Genomic DNA, 23,732 nt, shown 5'->3' on the forward strand with positions numbered 1-23,732 from the left:
CCAGTCTTGAGGTCAGTTACACGAAGGCGATTAGAGGAATCGAGGCCCACTCGACCATTCCGCACCACACTGCACAGCAAGGGCCGCAGCTCCGGAGAGATGAGGTTCAGTGCTACCTCAGGTGACATGTTGTTCATCTTCAACACAAGTTTTCTGTCATAATATTCACAATATTAGATTGTAGAATTGAATGTTCTGTAAAGCACCATTAAGCAACTATATCTGCATAGACAAAATACTTGTAAATGTCTAAAAACGGTTCCACGGAAGACCAATTTAAGTTCACAATAGTCTCATTCAGGTGCATTAATTCAGCAGAATGTTTTCAAAATTACAATCCATAGAGAAGCAAACCACTATGCACACTAAACCGCACACAAAAGTTGTATTTCTATGGGTCATAAGTTTAGTGCAGTAACTTTGTGTTTTACTAAACCTATACATTAGGTACTAGAAAGATCTGGCTAAGCTAGTGGTAGCCTAGCGTTCTCAGATGTGCAAACACGGCGTAGGTAACCACTCGACATATGGGTCAAGATAGTTATGCGTATTTGATTTGCATTATTTATTGATTTATTATTTAAGCATTTTTGAATAACAGAAACTGACATTAAAAAATAGGCCCTGTTACCTTATTAAACTGAAAAACCGAAAGTTTTTTTTGATTATTTCAATGTTTACAACATTTCTTCCGGTACATGTTGTTTGGGTCCTCTTTGATGGACCTCACACGTTATAGCAGTCTTGTAAATGCCTGCGGATAAAAATACTATATTTTGCTTAATTTATACTTTTCTAAACCATAATGTGCTAGTGATAACTAATAAAACTATAGATAATGAAATATAAATAAATTATTAATGTTTTTTTTGTTACAAATCCAACATTTCTTATGTAAGGTTCATATGGCAACACACCATAACGCCGTTTGCTTTGCACTCAGCTTCCAAGCCATAGCAGAATATGGACTTTGCCGACTAAACTTTTGCCTCATGGGCTAAATGTCAAATCCATTATTTAAGAAGAATCCAATAGACTAATTCGGAAATCTGTGTAGATCAACTAATAGGTTTCAAGTACGTTTCTTTGCACGGATGCACGAGTCTTGCTCTCTGCCACTTTAACGTGACATATTTTAGAAGTATATCCTCTGCAGGGTATTTTTGGTTTATTCGAACACTGGATCACACTATAGGTATAGGCTAATCAATGCATGGTCATTCCCTTTTTTATCTTGAAATCGATGTAGCCTGCCTTTTTAGTTTGACAATTTATGTTTTTTTTTTAGTTCTGTTTCTAGCGAGGTATCAGTCACACAGTCAGTTATATACTGCTATCGTTCTGAAATGGTTTAATCCTACAGACTGTAACCTGTCAGTTTCTGGTTGGCATACTGACAACGCTCTGTGTATTTTGTGCAGTCTCCCGATTCAGGCTGATTTGTTTTCATTTTTTATCTCTACTTCAATTTTAACTTACTCTGCCAATGAATGTTCTATGTAATAGTGTATAGGTCTACTTGATACAAACCAGCTAACTATCCTGCTTTTTAAATCTTGTCATTTAACTCAGTTGTTTCTATCAAAAGGAGGTGCATGTACAATGCTCTCATAGTGTCTTCTCTAGAGGGACAGCTCAGTGTAGCTTAATTAGTGAAAGCTGTCAAATGTCTTGTTGTACACTGAAGCCTACACAGTTGTTAACCCCTGTGTAGTGTTTTTCAACATTTTCAATGTTAACTTTACATACTCAGATACAATTAATTGTTTTGTTTGTATTTACCTCTACTAGATTATGACTAGATTAATTAAACTACTCTCAATGAAACCACGCTGTTATACTTTTTAGTAGCCTACCAGCAACATGGTGTGGTCAAAGACTTGGCTACACATTTTGTCAGGAGAGTCAAATTCGTCCTTTCCCCCCCATCTTTATAGTCCTTCTCTGAGTGGTCAGACAAGGAGGATCTAATTTTAATCTACTGCAGTAGGGATAAAGTGGGGGAAGGAAATGTAGTTGGAAAGTGAAGACAACATACTGCAGAGATGTGGGAGAATTGAGCTGTCCTACAGCCAGCGGCCAAGCTTTCCAAGCGTTCTCCATTGCCTAGCAGGAGATTTGAAGAGATTAGCACACTAGCATTAACTCATACACACCAAGGATTTAATTAATTAAAGCTCTTGCAAGGCTTTACTCAGTCTCTTGGTATTGCATTGAAATAATCACACTGTTCAAATTGGCATTCATCCAATTGGGCAAGCTATGAAAGCACTATTTTTATCTTGTTCTTATTGGTTCACGTAATATTACAGCTGACAATAATTGGAGTTTCTTTACTGTGCTGTTGTGTATTTACGGTAAGCTAGGCAGCCTCTAACTTGAATGCCCCTTGGTGATGGTCTGATACGATACACCATTTTTATAGCTGTATTTTTTTTTGTTTCAAGCCATTTACTGTCATTCCATGTAAATGTCCCCCTGAATATGTCATGACATTGTCAATTCTTAACACTAAACACAAGGGAAATGTTTAACTTTTGTGTAACATACTGCTTATTGGAATCAGACATAATTATCCTTAAAACTACACGTTCATGAAGTAACCACATTGCCCCGTCTGTGTCTTTGGCCAGTAGGTAATGACGGAAGAGGCTTTTGATGTTGTGGTAGTGGGATCGTGTATGACTGACCTTGTCAGGTGAGTGAGCTCAGCACCTGTTTTGTTTACCAAAGAATACATGACATTATATTAAAGACCTTGTAAAATACCCTACTTTCTGCTACTGTAGTATATTCTACAGTATCGTCTTAGTATCTTCTTAGTTCCTAGAAACTGCTTGTTGTTTTTATTTGTTAGGCGAGTCATGTCCCAGGTTTCGGCACAACTAGGTTTAGGTCAAATGCAGACAACATGTCAAGTTGGTCAAGTCTATATTTAGTTCCTCTCAAGAAGAAGATAGTGGTTAACAACTATACACATGGTGTTGGAGTCACAATTATATTTTCAGTGCTGGTAACCATGTGTTTCTGACCTGTTTTTTGTAGGGGGTGGGTTGGCTAAACACTCTCTGTGCAACATGTCAGGGTTATATTTGTCCAGTTGTCATGGCAGTTTTGACGTTTCAGCCCATGGAAATAATGTGTGGGTGTTCTCAAATGTCTTAAAATGGATTCTGAGACACATTATGGAAAGACAGATAAGGGAACTGCCTTGCTTTACTCACTTCAACTAGGCTATCAATACGATTAGTCAGGATGGTTAATTATCACACGGAGGTGAGGGAAATAAAGACCTGACTGTTGTCATACAGGTATCAGTGCACACCAAAAGCATTTAACTTAAAACATTCAAGGCATGGGTTATGTTGCGTACATTTTGTTGTGTGTATATGCTTGGAGGAGGAAAGGCATTGCAGAGAAGGACATCCATTGACATTTCCACTGTCAATTTACGGTCCAGGTAGACTAATGACTGGAATTATTCCTAATAATCCTTTGTATTCTAAGGGGAGCTATCTTTTTAACATTTTTCAGTTTTTCAAAGAAAGCAAGGAAGATGACTACCATTTCCCACATTGATTTATCAACACAAACACTATCACTTATGGTCAGGACCTGAGGAAATCATCTGAACTTAAGCTGTGTATACAGTTCCATAGGTCCATTGATCTGATCATTGACCCAGGAGGTGGATGTGACATCAGTGTTCTTCCATAATCCTTACGAGACAATTCTCAAAGGTTTGAAATAGCCAAAATGAGCCAATGATCCAGTTTGATTCATAGTGAGCAAACTGTGGATGATGCAAATGCCTCAAACTGGTTAAGTCTTTACCACAAATGGTACTTCATCAGTTCAAGTGAATTTTGGGAGTGTCTGAGCGCCAAACATTGCAGAGCTCATTTCGAAACAACATTTGTCACCCTGGGTTGACCTCTGGGTTTCACAACATATTTTTTTCTTATCAGGTTTTTCTAAAGTTTATCGTCAAAAACTGCAAGCTGATGGTAGATGTCATTGGAATGCTGATTTTATTACTCAATTCAGAAAGAGTCTCAGAAAGAAACTTTCTCATTCTTTCTTTGCATCCATCAGTTCTGTTCGCGACCTTTTGGTTCAGCCTGATCAACTTTGAACACATTGATAAATGTGTTTAGTCATTAGAAATTGAGTTTGCACTTTGATGGCTGGAGCTGCATCAGTTAAGCACTACAAGAATGTGATGGCGACAGGAACTGTTTCGCTTGAGGGTGGGGGGAGTCTAAGGTTGGGGGGGAGAGTGAGAGAGGATACTTGAAATTCATTTCCACTCAACACATTTATATGCATGGCTTTGATGTCAGAAAATCCAGTTGTCTCCAAAAATGAATAAATAAGCAATAAAAAAAAGATGTGTTGATGTTGGGGTAGCGCTGTGCCTGTCCAATCCACTCGTCCTGACCCTCCGTTTCTTGTTTTCTCGTGTTCCCTTTTCCCTTCTGCATCACGGCCGTCACTAAGCTGTTGCCAAAGCCAACTAGTGCCCCCTACTGCTCCACAATGCATACATTTTGCTGCTCAAGTTTCTGATAGCACGCTGAAACATTTGTATTGCATAAAGTCGCTGAACCCCACTGAAACCTGCCTCCAATGAGTTAGCTTCACTTCATTAGTGGTCTGTATATGTCCTATACCTTTTAGAAGGGAACCTCTTTAAAACTTGGAACGTGCAGAGACAATTCTTTCTGGATTACATCCTAAACCTTATCGTGATCAAGGTTCACAACCCATTTCAAGTACCAGGGACCAGGTTAGTTGCAAGTCTGGATGACATGAGTTGACACATTGGGCTCGTACACCAAAGGCCAACTCAGGCAAACCCTTGGTTACGGCCTGATTTAGCTATATAGTTTAATAATAAGGGCAAAGACCTACACTTGTTTGTTTACCCCATATGGACATGCCCTTATGGATTAGTAGTTGTGCGAGAATGTAGCCATTGGCTGAAGACTATACAATCACACCAATAAAGTGACCAATCAAATAAGATCTCCTTCTCCATCCATCCAGCCATGACTCAGTATGCCCATATAAGGTGTTCCTATCATTTCCTCTATTAAGCCTTTAACCTTTATGATAAGATTCTGGTTTAAACACGTAATTTGCCCGATAAGGAAATAGTTGACAGTCGGCAACAATAGCACGATCCCCACTTATACCATAGCTATTGGAATGTGTCAGTAACTATCTAATCCTGGTTGATTTGTTTGGTCAGATTAGCTCAGCTTCCATTCATACGTCAGTCTAAATGGAAAAAGATTGTGTTTTTGCTTTCCTGTGTGAGTCTGTCTTTGGACTTTGGGCTCCCTAGCTGTCCCTATAGTCTTCCTGCATTACTCAGCAGTCTAACCGATGCCAAGCCAATATGGCCTCAAAACAAATCGTCTTGAAACAAGACGTCACCAAACACCTGTTGTGGCCTTTTGGATTACGTGAGAGAAAACAGAAGTCTGCACAAGCTCAGTGGTTGAGGTTTAGCACGTAGCCGTCTGGTTCGGTCTTGCAAACAGACAATGGCAATAGTGTCCTCTCTCCAAGGAGGAAGAAGGGTGTTGAACCTAACTGTCAGTCAGAAGACTGGGACTTATCAGTGCTTTAGTATGTGTTTGTGTTCATCACAATCCTAAAATCAGCTATTGCTTCATGTTTTCTGTATTCTGTCTTATTATTTCTTCATCGATGTGTTCTTTCATGAACCTGTATTGTGTACTGATAAGTCACGGGACTAGGATCTAGCACACGCGCAAACAGCTGTTGACTGTCTGGGTAATCTGTGTCATCGCGCCACTCATCAGTAGACCTTTCCCCCAGTCCTCATACCTGTCCACCCATGCTGGAGGCAAACTCGAGTCCCCTGACTCGTAAAATGTAACCACCTCTATAGATGCCGCTTGTTAACCAGCGACACCACCAAAAGCTTAGTTTTTTTTTTCCTACTGACACTTTGCTACCACTGTGTGTTTGGATGGGTCAGTATTCTTTTCTTCACTGTTTAGAGAATGATGTCCCTCCAAATCAGCTGGTTGTCTGATACTTATAAACCCAGAACTTGAACTGAAAGTCACACCATTCGAGTGGATATGGAGAACTTTCTTCCACATATAGTAAGGAAGGTCTAGGTTCAATAAAACTATACAGAAGCATGAGGAAAGCAGCAAGGTCGAGGTAGACAAATACGTTTACATGTATTCATTTATTTGATGCTTTTATCCAAAGAGATATGCATATAGTAAGTGCAGCAGACAGTAGTGCAAAAGTCTCCATAATGGTGGAGTTGAATACAAAGGTATACCCTCCTAAATGTTGTGCCTTCTCTCACGTTTTTGATATCCCATACTGCCCTTACTACCATCAAATTTCATACTAAGGCTAATATATCAAAAACAATTTAGTACAGGGATGGCTATGTAGTTCCATTGAAATTAGTGGTTTTGATATATCAATGTAACTGTTATGTACTTTTGATACCGTGGTCCATTTCAGTGTGTGTGTGAAAAGGGGTAGAAGGATGCTAAACATTAATATTGAAGGAGAAAATACGTATGCGTTTTATTTTCTTATTGTTATTTTGCTCCGTTCAGTAAGTTATCAGGGACATCTGGGATTTACTTACTGATTTTTGAAAGTAGCATGTTGTCTTTTTTCCCTGTTTGTCTCCTACACACCTTATCTTACAGAGAAGGAACGCCAGCTCAGCAGCATTCCTCTGTGTCCTCTAGTTTCTTCCAAAACAGCCTCCAATCTCCCCTGTCAACATCCAGGCAGCGGGATTTGGGGTGGGCTACGGACTGTTTTTCCTGCAGACTTGCTGTATTTAAGTCTTATCCAGCACACACAGAGACCCACACACATCGAAATCACACATGCTTAAAGCTCAATAACAGCAGGGGCAAGACAAAACAAGTTTATGACCAGATTTTGCCACTGACATACCCTCTGACCCGGAGAAGTGTTGGAACAGAGCCAAACCATAGCTTAACACTTGAGTTGTCTGGGTCTACTGTTACTCACTGGGACTGTCTGTGACAGGAGAAATAAATAGCCAGACAGACCTGTCTGATGTCACTGGCTCGTGCCCTGACAGCCCTAAGGTGGAGGGCGTGCCATTGCCCAACCTTTAGTCACTTAGACATTGTTTTGGGTGAATGACGTTATATGACCTTCCTATTTCTCGGAATATTGCTTGTAAAAGGCTGGGAATGTTTGTGTGTGTGCCTTAATGAGGCAACTCTCATAGATCCTGAACTGTCAATGAACATTAAACTATCCATTAAAGCTAACATGATCACAATTAGGGGTTGCTAAACAACGTAGCAACTGCTGATCACTATATAGTTGAGTCAGCGAAGAAGTATAATCTGTAGCACGATAGTATCAGTAGCGCGTGAAAATTAAAGTTGACCTGTGGGTGTGTGTGTATGTGTTTGAGCATGTGGTTTTTATGTTTTTCTTTCAGCCAGGCCACACGGTTGCCCAAGGAAGGCGAGACCATCCACGGCCACAAATTCTTCATCGGTTTTGGAGGCAAAGGGGCCAACCAGTGTATACAGGCAGCCAGACTGGGAGCCCAAACCGCCATGGTTTGTAAGGTACGACATACCACCGAGGTACACAACGCTTCATACTGTTGAAATGACATCGATGAGAAATGTCAACACAAAAAAAGAAGATTTTATTTGATTTTATTTGATCTGTCTCAGTGTCTGTCTGTCTACCGTTGCCTTACTATCCATTGTGTGTGCCGACCTGTTACCTATGAATGTACCGAATCATGTGGGACGTTGGTGTTTTCCTAGGTCTATGTACATTCTTGCACATTTCCACCCAACCAACCTTTTTAGTCACCTCCTGTGAGATGTCTTTTGACTCTCCATGCCAGCCTACCAGCCAAGCTCTCCTTTTTTACAAAGTGCACTTGTTCACCTGACAAACAGGAACACTTCTCACCTCCTCATCAATCGATGTTCTAGCCCTCAATCTCTCTTGATCTGCACTGTAAAAGTGGGAACACATGCATACCTACACCTACGCACCCCTCATTCAAATGCACTTATTCCCATATTATCTAACCTTTGTCTCCAATCAGCAAGCGCAGTGCAAACTTTCACCAAAGTACAGGAGACCCACCTCTGTCAGAAGAAAGAACCCGATCGATAACTGCAAAGTCCGGGAGGAGCTCTCTGGGCATGGGGAACCCAAAATAGACTCCCAGGCTCTTTTGAAAACATCCAATATGAAGGCCACACTTCAAAGACAATGGGGCCAAGTTGACACCAGTTGTGCTTTTGTACATCCAAGGCGGGTAGGGTACCCGTATTTGGCAAAAGTCTCGGAAAAAAAGATCGTAGCATGAAGCCTAAGGGGGAATGGGGACCCCTCTCGCACCCGGAACAAGTTTTAGATGTGGACATCCCGGAGCGGATGGAGGGATGAGGGGATAGGGGGAGGGAAATATGGAGGGAAAGGTGGACATGAGGAGGCGTCAGAGCTGGGTCATCATGTCTTGAAGGCTTGGCGCTTTGGCCGTGTATATGTGTGTTTGCGCGCATCTGTGTGCATGTTTGTGTGCGTGTACGAGTGATTGAGGCGGCACTATGCCAGTATGCCAGCGGGGGGAAAAAAAACAAGCCAATTGTGGATTCTGTTGACTGCACATGAAAAGTTGTCGATAAGCTAGTTTGACCTCACTCGTCTCTCTTCTAAGTTTGATGCTCATTTATTGTTGTATCTTTCCCAAGGTGGGAAAAGACTTCTTTGGCGATAACTACCTCCAGAATTTCAAGGACAATGGCATACACACAGGTAAGATAGGGAAATGATGAAAGTCCATTTGCCCAATACCGTCTAACGTGATGCTCTTTCAGTGAAGGTTTTTACATCGCATTTGATCACAGGTAGGATTTCAGGCATTAAAATGAAATAGTTCGTTCAAATAAGTAGCAAAATGCCGTTTCTTAAATGTGGTGACTCCAATTACGTCACTCTCGCCCCCCCCCCTCCTCCTCCTCCTCCTCCTCCTCCCTGTATTTCTCCTTCCAGAGTTTGTTGGGCAGACTTCTGTAGCAGCCACCGGAGCTGCCTCCATCATGGTCAACGACGCAGGTGAGCCCAGGCCAGGGGCCATGCCTGCTGAGGATTTAAAAGCTTACTTGAATAACACACACACACACTTTACAGTAGACTTATGGTACACACACGTATACTTGGCTCCTGGCACCGGATCCGCACCTACGCACACATACACACATACTTGACTGTTAAGTGCCTCAGATGGCAGAAAGGATCAGCATGGAGGCACTCTACTACAATCTTAGACTTCCCACAGAGTGTAAAATTAACAGAGACTATTTCTACCGCTCTGGAAATAGAATCTGGTGATGTAACATGGTGTTTGATGTGTGTGTGGGACTGGGGCATGGATGCCTGCGTGTGGTGTCCACTCTCTTTTATAATGACCAACGAAGGAAGTCCTTTTGAGGTGCTGGAAGAGTTAAGGTACTCCAGCGTGCGTCGGTGGTGGATGTCATCTGCAATTATTGAGATCAGAAACAAAGATAAAGCTTTTGCAGTATGTTCCGGGCCACCAGTCCAGGCCATTATCAGCCTTAATTGTTTTCGAACAAGGTATTCATTTCTGTTGAAACTAAAAACATAGGAATAGCGAATGACTGAAACAAGAATTTCATATGAATAACTGTCAATTATTCACTGATTGAAAAAGTGTAACTGTCCGTCCTCCCTTTCATCACTGACAAAAATCAATATATTTTTATATTATATATATATAATATATAACAGTTATTGTGAAGTAGCAGAGGCAGAGCTCGAGCCAATCAGCAACTGACTCCAAAAACTTGAAACCCATCAGGATTTTATATTGAAGGACGCATTGAGACATCGATTAGCTCTTCCAGATGAGGATGTTTAGTGATTTTTGTTATAAGCAGCAAACTTGACAGTTATTTTCTGCTTTTGTCTATGTATCAAATATAATTGTTAATTGCTCCTTTGGTCAGACAAATATCCATCCAATGGAACACCCTTGAAACGAGGCTGGAAAACTGACTACATATATTTTTTGTATATATGGAAAACCGGGAAAAATACACCATAGATAGATGTGTCAATTCACCTTGTGTGTCTAAAGATAGGTTCAGAAACATCCCCCCGGATTTGTGCGTCACATCCTTCGCTTTTTGCCACGTTGCGTCGTTGCAGGTCAGAACGCCATCGTGATCGTGGCCGGTGCCAACCTGGTGCTGGGGAACGAGGAGCTGCAGCAAGCTCTGCCGGCCATCCGCCGTGCCAAGGTGCTCGTGTGCCAGCTGGAGATCAGCCCTGGCACCTCTCTGCGGGCGCTTCGGATGGCGCAGGAGAACAACAGTCAGTGGAACTCTGAATGCTTGTCGGTCTGCACATCTGACCGTCTGCTGTCTGTCTTACATCGGTGCATCTGTCAGTCCGTTGCCGGGGTAGTGTGCTTGTTTGAGAGGTTAGGATCCTCGGCAACCGGCCCATTGTTGTTGGAATTAGAATTGTAGGCTTGCATTCAGCTTCAGTCCAGGCTTTTTTCTCCAAAAAGGTTGTTGCAGTTCAGTGTTAGGGGCTACAGAAGGGGCTGTTGTAGTAATTTACATAGACTTTAGTCTATATATTCCATATAAAGTAGGATCCTGTTTTTATCGAAATGATGATTTGCTTTGTTAGCTTTCACAAGATTTAGTCACAATGAAGAAAAGCAGACAGACAAAATAAGCACTTCACAGGTCAGCTTCACAGCACAACACACATTAAACGCTTTGTTAATTCAGCTGCTATCTCCGAGGACCACTTGTAGCTTCAGGTAAACAAATGGCCATTTAAGACCCGCACGCCAGGCCCTCCCAGTGGAACCACCAGGGCCACCTAGTTAAGCATTGCTAATGGCACATCTATTCTTAGAAAGCACCGCATCGCCTCAAAGGTGTCAGGGGACACTCAGTCCTGGAAAGAACAGGGATTGACGTCGGCCTGATCAACCCTCCCCAAAGCATCCCGGGCGCCATAATGGGGTCCCGCCCACACGTGGGCTAACCAGATGGTCCCCCTTGCCTCGCACCCACTTACACATCGCCGTCCCCTATAGCGTGTCTGTGAATTACGCCTTTGCCACGCCATCGGGATGCTCTGAAAGGTGGCATGGTGAAGCGTTTCGCAAAGACCAACTGCGTTCTGTGATGCGACGGCACCAGCCCGACACTCCAAACTCCCTCCAGGAAGAGACGGGGTGCTAATGGTTTGGCTAGTGAGCTAATGACGTTACCAGGCCACAAGGTGAGGTGAGAACAAGCACGCCTGCTTGAGTTTTACACAAACGGAAAGCAAATGAGTCAAGATGACTCTTTTTCTCCAAAATTGAAACTAGAATGTTACATAAAATGGAAGATATGTTTGATATAATTCAACATGATAAACAAGATAACAAATGTAAAAGGGGTCCAAATCAGGCAAGTCCTTATCTAGTGCACACACAAGTATATAGAGTGTGTAATCTCTAAATAGGCGCTGGTATTAACACAGATAGGCATATATATCAGGCTAGGTTGAGAACTGAAACTGTAGATAAACTCTTGACTAGCTTTCTCTTTAAGTTTCTCATGTTCTTACTTTCAACTTTCTTTCTCCCTTTCTGTTAAATAGGAAGCTTTGATATTTATCACCAAGTGCAATTAGAGCCTGTCAAAGTCGCTTTAGTTTTACTCTCAAATGACTCATCAGTGTATATGCCTTTGTAAGGGTGTGTGTGTGTGTGTGTGTGTGTGTGTGTGACTCTTTGATGACTTATGTTTTTCTTTCTTGCTGTGCTTTTCTTGCATTTCCATGTCCCTACGTAATTATGTGTTTATCTTATTCGTTCCATTCAATTTCTCATCCAGAACATTGCGGAAATACAGTATATAGTCCTGGCTACTGACATACTTCTGCGTTGTGAGAACATTTCAGTGGGTCAACATCATAGTGAGTTCCTTTACATGACCCAATGGAGCACATACCCAGTCATGAGACATTCCAGACATGACTACCCATATTTCTGCATCGTGTGTGTGTGTGTGTGCGCGTGTGTGTGCGTGTGTGTGTGAACAGCTGGATCCAGCAAAAAGTGAGTTAAAGCCTGTCCAGAGAACAGACACATATTTTTGTTCTTCCGTTTATCCGACACTCATGCCACTCATTCCATTACACAGCTGTCAAAAACCTAGACTCTCACGTTCATATTTTATATGATTAGGTTTGTTTGGGTTTGGGTCGTTCAGTGTCCCTGATATCAGTGTTCCACACTCAGAGTAGGCTCAAGGCTGTCCTCGCTCGTTAAGAACGTCAGACACCCTCAACTGATGCGGTCGATATGAATGCAAGCATTGACTCCATTCGCACCACAGATGGTGGTCGGAAGCCTAGATGTCAGAGGGGAAAGGAGGGTGAGGAAGAGAGGAGAGAAGAGGGTATCACTGTGCTGAAAGAGAAATGGAGAAGCATCTTTATATTGGCTGTGGGTTTAGCCAAGTTGTATCGAGGGAACATTTGAATCAATACCTTTTCTCCTGTTGACAGTCTCTTGTCATCCAACTCAGCTTGACAGGAAGTTCACAAACAACGTGTGTACTCTACCGTTATGCTCCTCGCCAGGTTCCTGCCCTCAGAAAGAGGAAGTGATGTGATTGTCAAATTGGTAGATTATAAGCTAAAAGTATATCAAAGAAAGTATATCACTTCTATAATGTAATAACAATAGAAAATACATTTGTGCTGGGTATTTTTAACCCTAACCCATACACTTCAGTAATTTAGACAATATGTGGAAAATATATATTCTTTGATATTTTAATATATCTAACTCATGCCACAAAGTAAAATTGATATATTTACTCCATCTGTTCATCACTGTCTTTAAGTTATTCAGAATCAGAATCACAAAGGGATTTATTCGCCATGAAAGTTTGCACAGACAAGGAATTGGTGCATACAATAAACATAAAGGAATCTTAAATTTAAATATGTAGTCTAACTATACTAAGGATACATAAACTAGCGATACTAAGTGGAATAAAATATACAATAAAATAAAATTGACTATTCAGCTCAAAACCTCAAAATATTTTACAGTCAGCAAAAACACTTGCTGAGAGGATGAAGCTGCAATCAGAGCTGCTCCCCTGAAGTGCACCTGTGTTGCTTCCGAGTGGCCATCCCAGAGGTCTGTTGGGGCGGTAATTCATATAAATAGCTGTAACTGTGGGTCTCTCCACTTCCTGTCTCCTTGTACAGAAGGGGACAGAGAGAGAAAGAGAGAGAATCGAAGCAGGATACGAAAGAGAAGAGAGAGTAGCTGAAAGGAGCACAAGAAAGAGGCTTCCGTTTCGGATAAATGCTATCGGAAAGGGGGGAGGGAGAGATTTCTCCCTTGGAAATCCAAAAGGCCGGGTGTGATCCATGACTGTCGTGTCCTGACCTGGCTTCACGGTGTTCGGCGTGTCTGACATGTGTCTGTGTGACGTGCTGTTCCCACTTTCACATCAATCGAGGGCCAGCGTTCACCTCCAAACGCCAGGTGGTCACAACCCTGCGCAAACCCACGCAGCTGCTCTCCCCTGCACACACACACACACACACACAGACAAACACACACAGACAAACACACACAGCCATAAGCAAACACAACCTCATATATTGAAGAATCATGTTTTTTTGTCGCTGACACACAAAACGTCTTAGATGGAGAAGACACTCAGGCATGACTTTACTTCTGGCCCCTTATTATGGGTTGTCCTAGATTCACTATTGGTGTGCCGCTTTGGACCAAAGAGTCTGTTAAATGAAAGACAAATGCCATCATATTACATTATCACATTATGATCCACATTTGACATGCATTGTATTGATTTAGCCGGTGCTTCGAATCAAAAGCATACAAATACTGCAAAAAGAAAGTGCATCGTTCCATCAACAGTCTAACAGCATTTCGGTGGTTAAAGGAACAGTTTGTATTTTACCAGGCACAGTCCAAAACCTCTCAGCTACCAGGCAGTGTTACAATAACCATCTCAGCTACAGCACAACAATAAGATCTCAAATTCAATATTTCATTGTAGAGTATGAAATACTGTAACAGAAACAGCCTCATATTGTAAGAGCAGTATTTACAAAAATTGGAGGTGCACTCTCTTGCAAGACAGCGTGTCAAATGCCACAGCAATTGCAACATTTTCGCAGGTACCAAAGGTAGTAATGTACTGCTAAGTGTTGCTTTAAATTCCCATAAGCCAGATGGAGCTCAAAGACGATTCCAGGATCAATGAAAGAGAAGCACCACATGGTAGTTCGGAGAACGTTTCTCTGCACAGGGCTGACCAGGCCAACCCTCAGAGGTGCAGAGACCCGGAGACATACACGAATGAACCTCATGAACATGTCGTGAGGGTTGACGACGGATGATTGTTCTTCACACACACTAAGGGTTACAGCTCGCACAAACGTTCACGCCCTTTACACACACGGGATAAGGTTGCGCTTTCTACAAAAGAAAGGACCGCGCGCACACACGCTCAAAGGGTCACCGCTCACCCACGCGATCGCTTACTTTATGAACACGTATGAATGGAGGTTACGCCTTCCACAGAACAATACACCTCACACACGCGCAGTTGAGGCCTGAGAGAGAGAACAGAGAGGTGAGAAGTGGCTCCCTGACAAAGCCCACGTAAGAGGGCAGCTTCCCTTTTCCCCCACTCATATATGTTTTTTTTTATTTTTGTTGTCAATTATTTTTTTCACAGGAAACGCTAATTTTATCTTTTAATAGGCTTGTTACAGCACTTAAGCTTGGAGAGCTCGAAAGAGAGCAAGCCATTAGAAAGCCTTTGTTCCCCCTGAAAGGCCAATCAAGGGTAATACAGGCCTGGGATACTGTAGTAGCTGGTGAAACGATGAGAGTCCATCTCATGAAAGTATGGTGTAATGGGTGGCAAGTCTGTGTTATCAGAGCAGTTATTGAACAGTATGTTGTTCAAACTATACTGGGATTGTTTTAGAGTAGGGCTGTTGCTTTGCAGCCACATTCCTTTATGTTTCTTTGTAAAGTATTGATTAAATGCACACATATTTATAAAATGTTGACATAGACCCCACATATTGCAAATATTTGTTTCCATGTGTTAAGATACTTGTGTACCTTATTGAAATGTATTTGGATTTTTTTGCAGTCAGAACCATATTTAATCCGGCACCAGCCATAGCAGACCTGGACCCAGACTTCTACAGAGCTTCCGATATATTCTGCTGTAATGAGTCAGAGGTGAGACATTGACACATTACACTGACACATTATTAGACGTACGCTTGACACACTAGAAAAATTACACATCAGAGAACAGACACCCAAGGTCTCTCACAGAGTCACTGGTAATATTGACATAGACTCGTACACACGGTTTACTGTAAACACGCACCTTATCCGGGAGCATACAACACTCCCACCTTTACCATTTCCACATTCTGACACACACCCACACACTGTCTTACAGACACAAACATTCACAGGTTCTATAGATGTATGGACAGTGTGATGATGATGATGATGTGTCTTTCTGGTAATCTTAACTCGGGTTCAAAGGTCAACTTCTATAAGGGATGCTTCTTAAACCACCTCTCTGCCTCAGGGCTAGCAAACACCAAAACCCACGGTTCAAAAACAAAGACGTTTCATACACACAAATACCACCCCCACGCACACAAACACACAGATGCACAGAACAAACTAACAGCACACTCTCAGACACACACACAGGGAGTATAACTAGGCGATTGCATCTCTAAGATCACGACTCCCCGCACATCGATAACACACAGCAGTGCAACCTCAGAAGTACCGTGTAACCCTTCGGGCATGGGAAAATAAACACCACCTTTCTTTTTACGGTACGGGGTTATAGAGTCACCTCAAGGCTTCACACCTTGGCTGTCAAAATTGACTGATGACTGATGAGGGCAGGGACTGATGGGAAACATCGTTTGGGAGAAGAAGAAAAAAAACTGCGACAACAGGCAGATGTGCATAGCGAGTGACTCATTCACCTCTCTGAGGTGGAGGTGAGTTCATCCTCAAACCTTTTGGAGGCACTTTGATGTGGATTTTAGAGCAGAGGCCCCGTATCCAGGTGGGGGAACATGAAAGCGAGAGTTTTGGCGACAGAGCCGAACAGTTTTTCTTTCTTCCACACACACACACATAAGTACGGACACACACTGTGGCTGTACACACACAGACACACAGTCACACGCTTGTTGTACAACACACACATCTTGGTCCCTTTCGCCCTCACACATGCTCCATCTCTCTCTTTCTCACATTTCTCTGCATGCTTTCATCCTCTCGTGTCTGCTCATCTTTCAGCCGAGGCGGTAAGATGATTCACCAAAGTACACAGAGCCAGATTGATCCTCTGTGCTCGGCCAGATGAGTAAGAAGACAGCTTTCTCATTTGGCAGCTGACCAGAAACGGCTCCGGGAAGGTGCTCCGGGTTTATAAAAGCACACTAATATACCCACCGGTTGTTATTGAAGTGTCAGGCCATCGTTTATCTAAAAGACATAGAGAAGGTAGAGGAAGAAGCGCTAATCCCCCCGTTTAGAGTCCTTGTCAGAGACATACCTTGACCTTACCATGAGAGGCTGGTTAGCGCACGTACAGAGCAGGTGTTGAGATTTTACGAAGATGGACACCCACCGTGTGTGAGCGGTTCCAAGTCTTGTACAAGTGAATAGGTGGGTGTTTGTGTGTGGTCTCACAGTACCATATCATACCCGGAGGGAGATTAAGGATGACAAAGTGCAGCCGTTCTTTGATCCATGGCCCATAGAGCACGTTGAAATGTTTTCTAAGGAATGGGAATGATCTTTGAGGTCCGTTGTGGACCTCACACAAGCTGGACATTTGGGGCATGTCCATGTCACAGCCCTTTAACTGTCACCCTAATAGGCTGTCGGGAGGTGTTTGCCTCAGTGAGGTTCGCTGTACCTTAGGTGGTCTGTAGTACAGTAGTTTCCCACCTGACTTGGAGTGGTGGAATGAAACCCGAACGATCCAGGTGGACACAAGCTGCTGTGTGCCTCGAGCCACCTGTGTTCCTCTTAGCCCACTCCTCTCCTTCTAATGAGTATGAGTGTTAGGGATATATAGATATGATACAATCTAAAAATACCTAATTTAATAATGATAGTATAATATGAGACTATACCGAAATATACACATCATGCAGTTTGCTGTCACGTGATAGATGATACAATAGCCAATAATGGGTATCAAATAATGTGATATGGTACAATATATGGTACAATATGTTCGATATAATACCATGATATATAATAGTCCATCGGTCTGTTCTCGAACCTGGCACCTAGCCTGCCACCTGTTTGACCCGCTCCTTCCCTCCCAAGGCAGAGCTCCTGATGGGTTGGCCTGTGACGAGCGTAGAGGAGGCGGGCCGGAGCGGCCGAGAGCTGCTGAAGCGGGGCTGTGGAGCTGCCATCATCACCCTGGGTCCCCAGGGCTGCGTGGTGCTGGCGGCGCAGGAGCCCTCCACCCCAGCGCACCATGTTCCCACCACGGCGGTCACGGCGGTGGACACCACGGTGAGAATGTCCCACATCGATCTGTGGAAAATATGGGTTCATGTTCTCGTTCAAAGTTGAATTTATTCCGTATTTTTGGGTTGACCCACGGGTGTTTATGAATAATTGAGTAATTGATGTTGTTCATTTACAACTTGGACCAAAATAACTTTAGTTGCCATCGGAAATAGTGTGTATAATCCCATTTAGTGAAATAACTAAATGTGACTAATGTGAATACATTAATCTTAATTGAGTAGCAGTAAGGCATTATTCAATAAATGAAAAATTCACATGACAAAAAAAAAACTTAAATCAAGTATTTCAAATGATAAAAAGTGCATACTTGGTTCTCAGTAAAATTGACAGATTTTTAAGAAGAACATTCTCTATAGACTCAAATCAATTATTTAAATTTGCTCATAGCCAAATTATTGCTGCTTGGGGCTAACAATTTGGCAGTTATGGGGAACACTGAACACTGAACTGACATCAAATCTTGATTAAGGGGTTGGTTGACTCAATTCAGTCAAAAATGTGGCTGCTTTGTCGTCACGGTAGCCTCAGTGTGACACCGTCATTTCCTGTCTGAAAGTTTGTGGGCTTTTTGGTGTGTAACACAGACGTCACCAGAGCAAATCGTTAATACAACTTGTACTAAAGAGAGAGTGCGTGTGGTAGAAGGGGATTGGAAATGTTGATAACAGCAGTGTTATTTATGAACACAGAATTCCATTGTATGCCCCGTGGTGCAACGGTAACACACATAATGGCTTCTCATTGCTAATTGACTCTAATCTTTCGCCAAGAATTCCTGTGAAACAACAACTTCAAGGTGACAGTAGTGTCACCACTTTGTGTGGTATCAAGTTAGGTACTGTACCTGCGGGAGATTTACTTCCTCAACATAACATTCACATCCTGTTTATTCTTCACACACACACCACACTGACGGACTGATGACGGTTAGTAAGAATTGGGCTGCTTCCATGCTTCCTCTGAAAACAAATAACCAGGGTTTAACCCAAAAGATCAACAACAGGTCACATAAAAAAGAAAAATAAACGAAATACATATTCATGTGTTTATTCAGATTTTACAGTCCACCTTTACATTTTCTTTCAACTTCTTATAGTGTTTCATGACAAAACCTAATTCATAATTTAAACTATTAGGCTACTTATTTCAATTGAAAGGAAAGACTCCTGCACTGCGGTTGACACACGCAGCTTTAGCTTGTTAGTAATCTCAAGGCAGTAAGTGTTCTTTTATGATTGAGGAGCTACAAATGCACTGCACAGCCTCCTCTGACTAAAGTCTCTCTGTTCCATGGTGTGCATATTCCAGTGAGCCTTTATCAGTGGCAAAAGGAACTCAACACTTTCAGGCCTACTTGTTCGTGTTTGACCGCCCCCCCCCCCCCCCCCCCGGGCCTCCCATGCCCTGCACACACTCTCCGTCTTCTGCACATTCAAACTCAATCAGACTCTCTAGCCCTGTGGGAATCTCCCCACACCCCCCTCCCTCCAGTGACTCAACTCTCAGCCGTGCACGAGTCAGCAGGACTCAGGGCAGCCATGATGCGGTCGGGCCTGGTGTTTTGGCAGCGCTCCTCTCCACCCACCCTCCTCCTTTACTTTGATAGCCCCATAAATTCTGGAGCGCTCAACTCATTTGGATGTCCTAATCCCTCTTCCAGTAAACCAGTGTTTCACCCCAGCGCAGCCCCCCCCCCCCCTTTCACCCCATTTACTGGTGGAGGGGAAGAAAAACACAGACCAGATTGTTGTGTAGACGGCTAGACAGATGTTCTCCCTTTAGTCTTAGTTAAACTGTCTATCAAGGTGCAATTTGATCTTCCGAATGTTCATTAATGCCACAATGTAGTTTGATCTCAGCTGCATTATTTCTGTAAATATTGCAGATGAATGCCAAATACCTATACTTGGCTGGCACCTTTTAGTCAGCCTGGAGTGAACACCTAGGCTTATTTTAGTTTTGCATGGTCACCTGATGGACTGAGGGTGAAGGCTGGCTGACGAGGTCTGGGTAATATTAGCACAGTGAGTCACTTGCGATTTTGGCCCTTGTTCAGTCTGTTGACCAGAAGCGCTAATGCTTCCATTGTGTGTAGATGTCCATGCCATGGGAAAAAATAGTTCTATTTTGAATAGGCACACATTGGTAAATTAACACTGTTCACTGGTGTACATGTAAATGTGTCAGAAATAAATTTGTAATGTGTGTAGATAGATACACAGTCAAGTCAACAGTAGAATTTGTGTTTTTTGTAGTGAACTTTACAAAGAAATGTTGAATAATGGACTACACACTTTTGGCAAGGTTCTTCATATCTTTGTTGAATTAATTGAACGTATTGCTTCTGTGACAAAGCAGTAACTTTTCCTCAACTTTAAATATTTGTACAACTGGATTATTCAAGCAAATGTAATTACCAGCTATTTTTCACTAGCTGGTAAATTAAAAGGTAGTATCAGAAGCAAAAAAAACATATCTAACTCTTCCTTCATTTAGTCTCCCAAATGTTTAGACTATGTCTGCTCTATGTCTCCCCTACTGTCTGCTCTATGTCCCCCCTACTGTCTGCTCTATGTCCCCTCTACTGTCTGCTCTATGTTTCCTCTACTGTCTGCTCTATGTCCCCTCTACTGTCTGCTCTATGACTCCCCTACTGTCTGCTCTATGTCCCCTCTACTGTCTGCTCTATGTTTCCTCTACTGTCTGCTCTATGTCCCCTCTACTGTCTGCTCTATGACTCCCCTACTGTCTGCTCTATGTCCCCCCTACTGTCTGCTCTATGTCCCCCCTACTGTCTGCTCTATGTCCCCCCTACTGTCTGCTCTATGTCCCCTCTACTGTCTGCTCTATGTTTCCTCTACTGTCTGCTCTATGTCCCCTCTACTGTCTGCTCTATGTCCCCTCTACTGTCTGCTCTATGACTCCCCTACTGTCTGCTCTATGACTCCCCTACTGTCTGCTCTATGTCCCCCCTACTGTCTGCTCTATGTCCCCCCTACTGTCTGCTCTATGTCCCCTCTACTGTCTGCTCTATGTTTCCTCTACTGTCTGCTCTATGTCCCCTCTACTGTCTGCTCTATGTCCCCTCTACTGTCTGCTCTATGACTCCCCTACTGTCTGCTCTATGACTCCCCTACTGTCTGCTCTATGACTCCCCTACTGTCTGCTCTATGTCCCCCCTACTGTCTGCTCTATGTCCCCCCTACTGTCTGCTCTATGTCCCCTCTACTGTCTGCTCTATGTCCCCCCTACTGTCTGCTCTATGTCCCCTCTACTGTCTGCTCTATGTCCCCTCTACTGTCTGCTCTATGTTTCCTCTACTGTCTGCTCTATGTCCCCCCTACTGTCTGCTCTATGACTCCCCTACTGTCTGCTCTATGTCCCCCCTACTGTCTGCTCTATGTCCCCTCTACTGTCTGCTCTATGACTCCCCTACGGTCTGCTCTATGACTCCCCTACTGAATGTCCTCCATGTCTCCATGGTGGCTCACATTGAGTACAGGCCTCAGAGCTTGGGCTGTTTGTGTGAATATGAGGATAAATGTGTGCATACAAGGCTGTGGGCTCTATCTTCTTCTTTCTGTTTTCTGAAGCGCACACACACAAAGACACACATGGGCAGGCATGCACACACTCAAGTAAGCATCTCACATACACCTGCAATGCAACACTTTCCTTCCACCCCTTGTGTGGCCTGAGCCTCTTCTGGACTTGGGGGGTCTTCTGTGTTGGAGGGGCCAGACAATGTTCCAGGAGGTCTGGAGGATCAACGTCATCCTTAGTTTCTGTGAGATCAGAGGAAACAGACCAGGCCAGCCTCTTCCAGCAAGCTGTAGGTGGGGAATGCCCTCAGTATTCCTCGTCTCATGAACCCTGACCAGTGGTTACTAAATTTGAAAAATGCTCAAATCTCACATGCCACACCGGATATATGCCACACCGGAACTGCTAGCATATATCAACTATCACTATAACAGTTCCGAGTCCAATCTTCCACCCGCCCCGTATATTTAGCTTGGAGGTTATGCGGAACGTCTTGATTGGAACTTGTGAGCAGATAGAAAGGAGACGAGGGATTGATCAAAGACATATGGGCTTCGAGAATTGTAATCAGTTTAAGTGCTTCTGATCTCAAGGTCTATTGTTATTGTGAGAAGAGGAGACCCCCTACTGTCAACCGTTTTTTTTCTCCAGGAACATGGAGGGGTCATTTTTGTTCGAATGGAAATGTAGTCTGGGAAGTGCGTACATTGGGGTTGGAGTTGGGGTTGTGTGTCTCTCTAGCCCAGAGAGAGTCTTTTTGAAGTGGTCTTTTACGAGTATTAAGAATTTGGAAACCCTTAGGACCAAAGCACCACAATAACGAGCTTCAATGCAACAATGTATCTGTCAAATCTTGACCTTTTGAACCCCAAATTGGTAATGGCAGTACAACTTTCAGACTGCCACCTCAAATCAAAGTTTCAAGACTTTGGTCTCGGGCAACAAGCGGAAAAGCTGCGTGACAGTGAGAGGGGTCAAGGTCTGGCGAACGAGAGACAACTGAGCGTCACTGCTCATCTTTCGCTATACCGTTTCTGTCGTTTGATTGACAGGCCTCCACATCTAACCTTCACCAAACTGTGTCGAGGGCGGCGGCGGCAGGGCCGAGGGCTGTAGCGGGTTGTCAGCTCCAGTGAGCGTCACGCAAGGGAATGCAGCGCTGTCACATGCCAGTCTCAGAGAGAGTAAGGCATTGTTTTCTCACCGGGCGAGAGGACAGTGACTCCCTCGTCGGGTGCACTAGTGCGTGTAGACCAAGGGGATCAGACGTCCTGTGTGTTAGTTATTAAAAACCGTGTTTTGACTTGGGATAGGGACTGGGAAGTGGCAACATTGGTCACCAAAATGGCTGCATTTCCTTTGAGGTTACGGCAAAGGAAAATACATATACATGGGATTCATACCATGTCATGTCCAATGGTGAATGTGAGCAGTGTACCAATTAACGTCCAAACGTACCATTTAGATTCAGGTAAAAATGTCTACTGTCCTGATCTTGGATCGAAAAGAAATGGTGGTGTTTACCAAATAGACACAACATATCAAACATCTTCTGGCAAACTTGTCAAATAGCGTGGGATAATGTTTTCTCACACCACACTGTACCACATTGGTCTCCTCAAGTGTGGGTGCCAACCGCCTCCTACCAAGCAGTCTGGGGTGTGGACTAGGGTGTAGTCATTGCCTTAACCAGGAACTGTGAATCTGGGAAACTTGCCAGAGGGAGGACCACACCACTGCACAATATTTCCACACGGTTAAAGCCCAACCCAACCAGACAGAAGACATAAACACAAATACTTTTTTATTAAATGGAAATCCACCCAGCTCGTCCAAATGTTCACCCAGAACTCACTTGTTTCCAGTAACCCTACTATCTTCTGGAGTCAATCAATGACTGACCATAGCACCTTCCTGTTGGTTAGGCATGAAATTTAGTTTTTTTTTAAGTGATTTTGATGGGGGGGGCAACCACGCTTGGGGGTGAAGGTACTCAAGGAAGAGTGCAACGAACTCTCCAAGCTGAAGCGGTGAGTAATGGGTTAGGCTTGTAAAAACCAGTAGTGGGGGCCATCTGTGGTTAAATCTTACCGCATCGCCACATTCCTCTGTGCCTTTTCCCATCAGTGATCTAACAACCCCCCCTCACCACATCCCAGCTTACCCCCTAGGCACGGATGGTACATTCTATCCTCTTTGACAAAGGCAGTAGAGAAAACATATTTTTACTCATGGATTGGCAGCTCAAGAGATGCATGTTGAAATACTGTATATAAAGATAACATATTTTTGGGAGACATTAAAACAATTAAATGTAGATTATAATGTAGGCTAGATCACACTTGTGATCCTATGAGATTGAACTGTAACCAGTCTGATATTATCCTGTCAGTTCATTTTATTTGGTAAAGGTTTTATTCATTTATCAGGTTAACAATTAAACAATAACACCAGTTTACAAGTA

General features: G+C 43.2%; 2 protein-coding genes across 8 annotated transcripts in view; one reads left to right on the forward strand and one right to left on the reverse strand.

The window, feature by feature from the left end:
- The window catches only part of babam2 (BRISC and BRCA1 A complex member 2), a 54,021-nt gene extending 53,277 nt beyond the window's left edge, over window positions 1–744 (reverse strand). Inside the window, exons 1-2 of the mRNA XM_084674928.1 lie at window positions 632–744; window positions 1–153 (exon numbers count right to left, since the gene is read on the reverse strand). Of these exons, the coding sequence (XP_084531054.1) occupies window positions 1–137 (137 nt within the window). The 5' untranslated portion in view covers window positions 138–153; window positions 632–744. The remainder of the gene's footprint in view (window positions 154–631) is intronic.
- The window catches only part of rbks (ribokinase), a 24,749-nt gene continuing 1,055 nt past the window's right edge, over window positions 39–23,732 (forward strand). The window contains exons 1-9 of one of the 7 annotated variants that reach the window (XM_084674941.1): window positions 970–1,195; window positions 2,634–2,698; window positions 6,717–6,815; window positions 7,496–7,628; window positions 8,778–8,841; window positions 9,079–9,141; window positions 10,258–10,422; window positions 15,279–15,370; window positions 17,513–17,707. In XM_084674941.1, coding sequence (XP_084531067.1) covers window positions 2,640–2,698; window positions 6,717–6,815; window positions 7,496–7,628; window positions 8,778–8,841; window positions 9,079–9,141; window positions 10,258–10,422; window positions 15,279–15,370; window positions 17,513–17,707 — 870 coding nt within the window. In that variant the 5' untranslated portion in view covers window positions 970–1,195; window positions 2,634–2,639. Of the gene's footprint in view, window positions 122–950; window positions 1,196–2,633; window positions 2,699–6,716; window positions 6,816–7,495; window positions 7,629–8,777; window positions 8,842–9,078; window positions 9,142–10,257; window positions 10,423–15,278; window positions 15,371–17,512; window positions 17,708–23,732 lie in introns of those variants that run through there. The other 6 variants (XM_084674957.1, XM_084674989.1, XM_084674964.1 and 3 more) reach the window with 6 other exon arrangements.

This window comes from Hypomesus nipponensis, chromosome 3 (assembly GCF_054491055.1).
Source record: "Hypomesus nipponensis isolate SF chromosome 3, ASM5449105v1, whole genome shotgun sequence".
NCBI lineage: Eukaryota > Metazoa > Chordata > Actinopteri > Osmeriformes > Osmeridae > Hypomesus > Hypomesus nipponensis.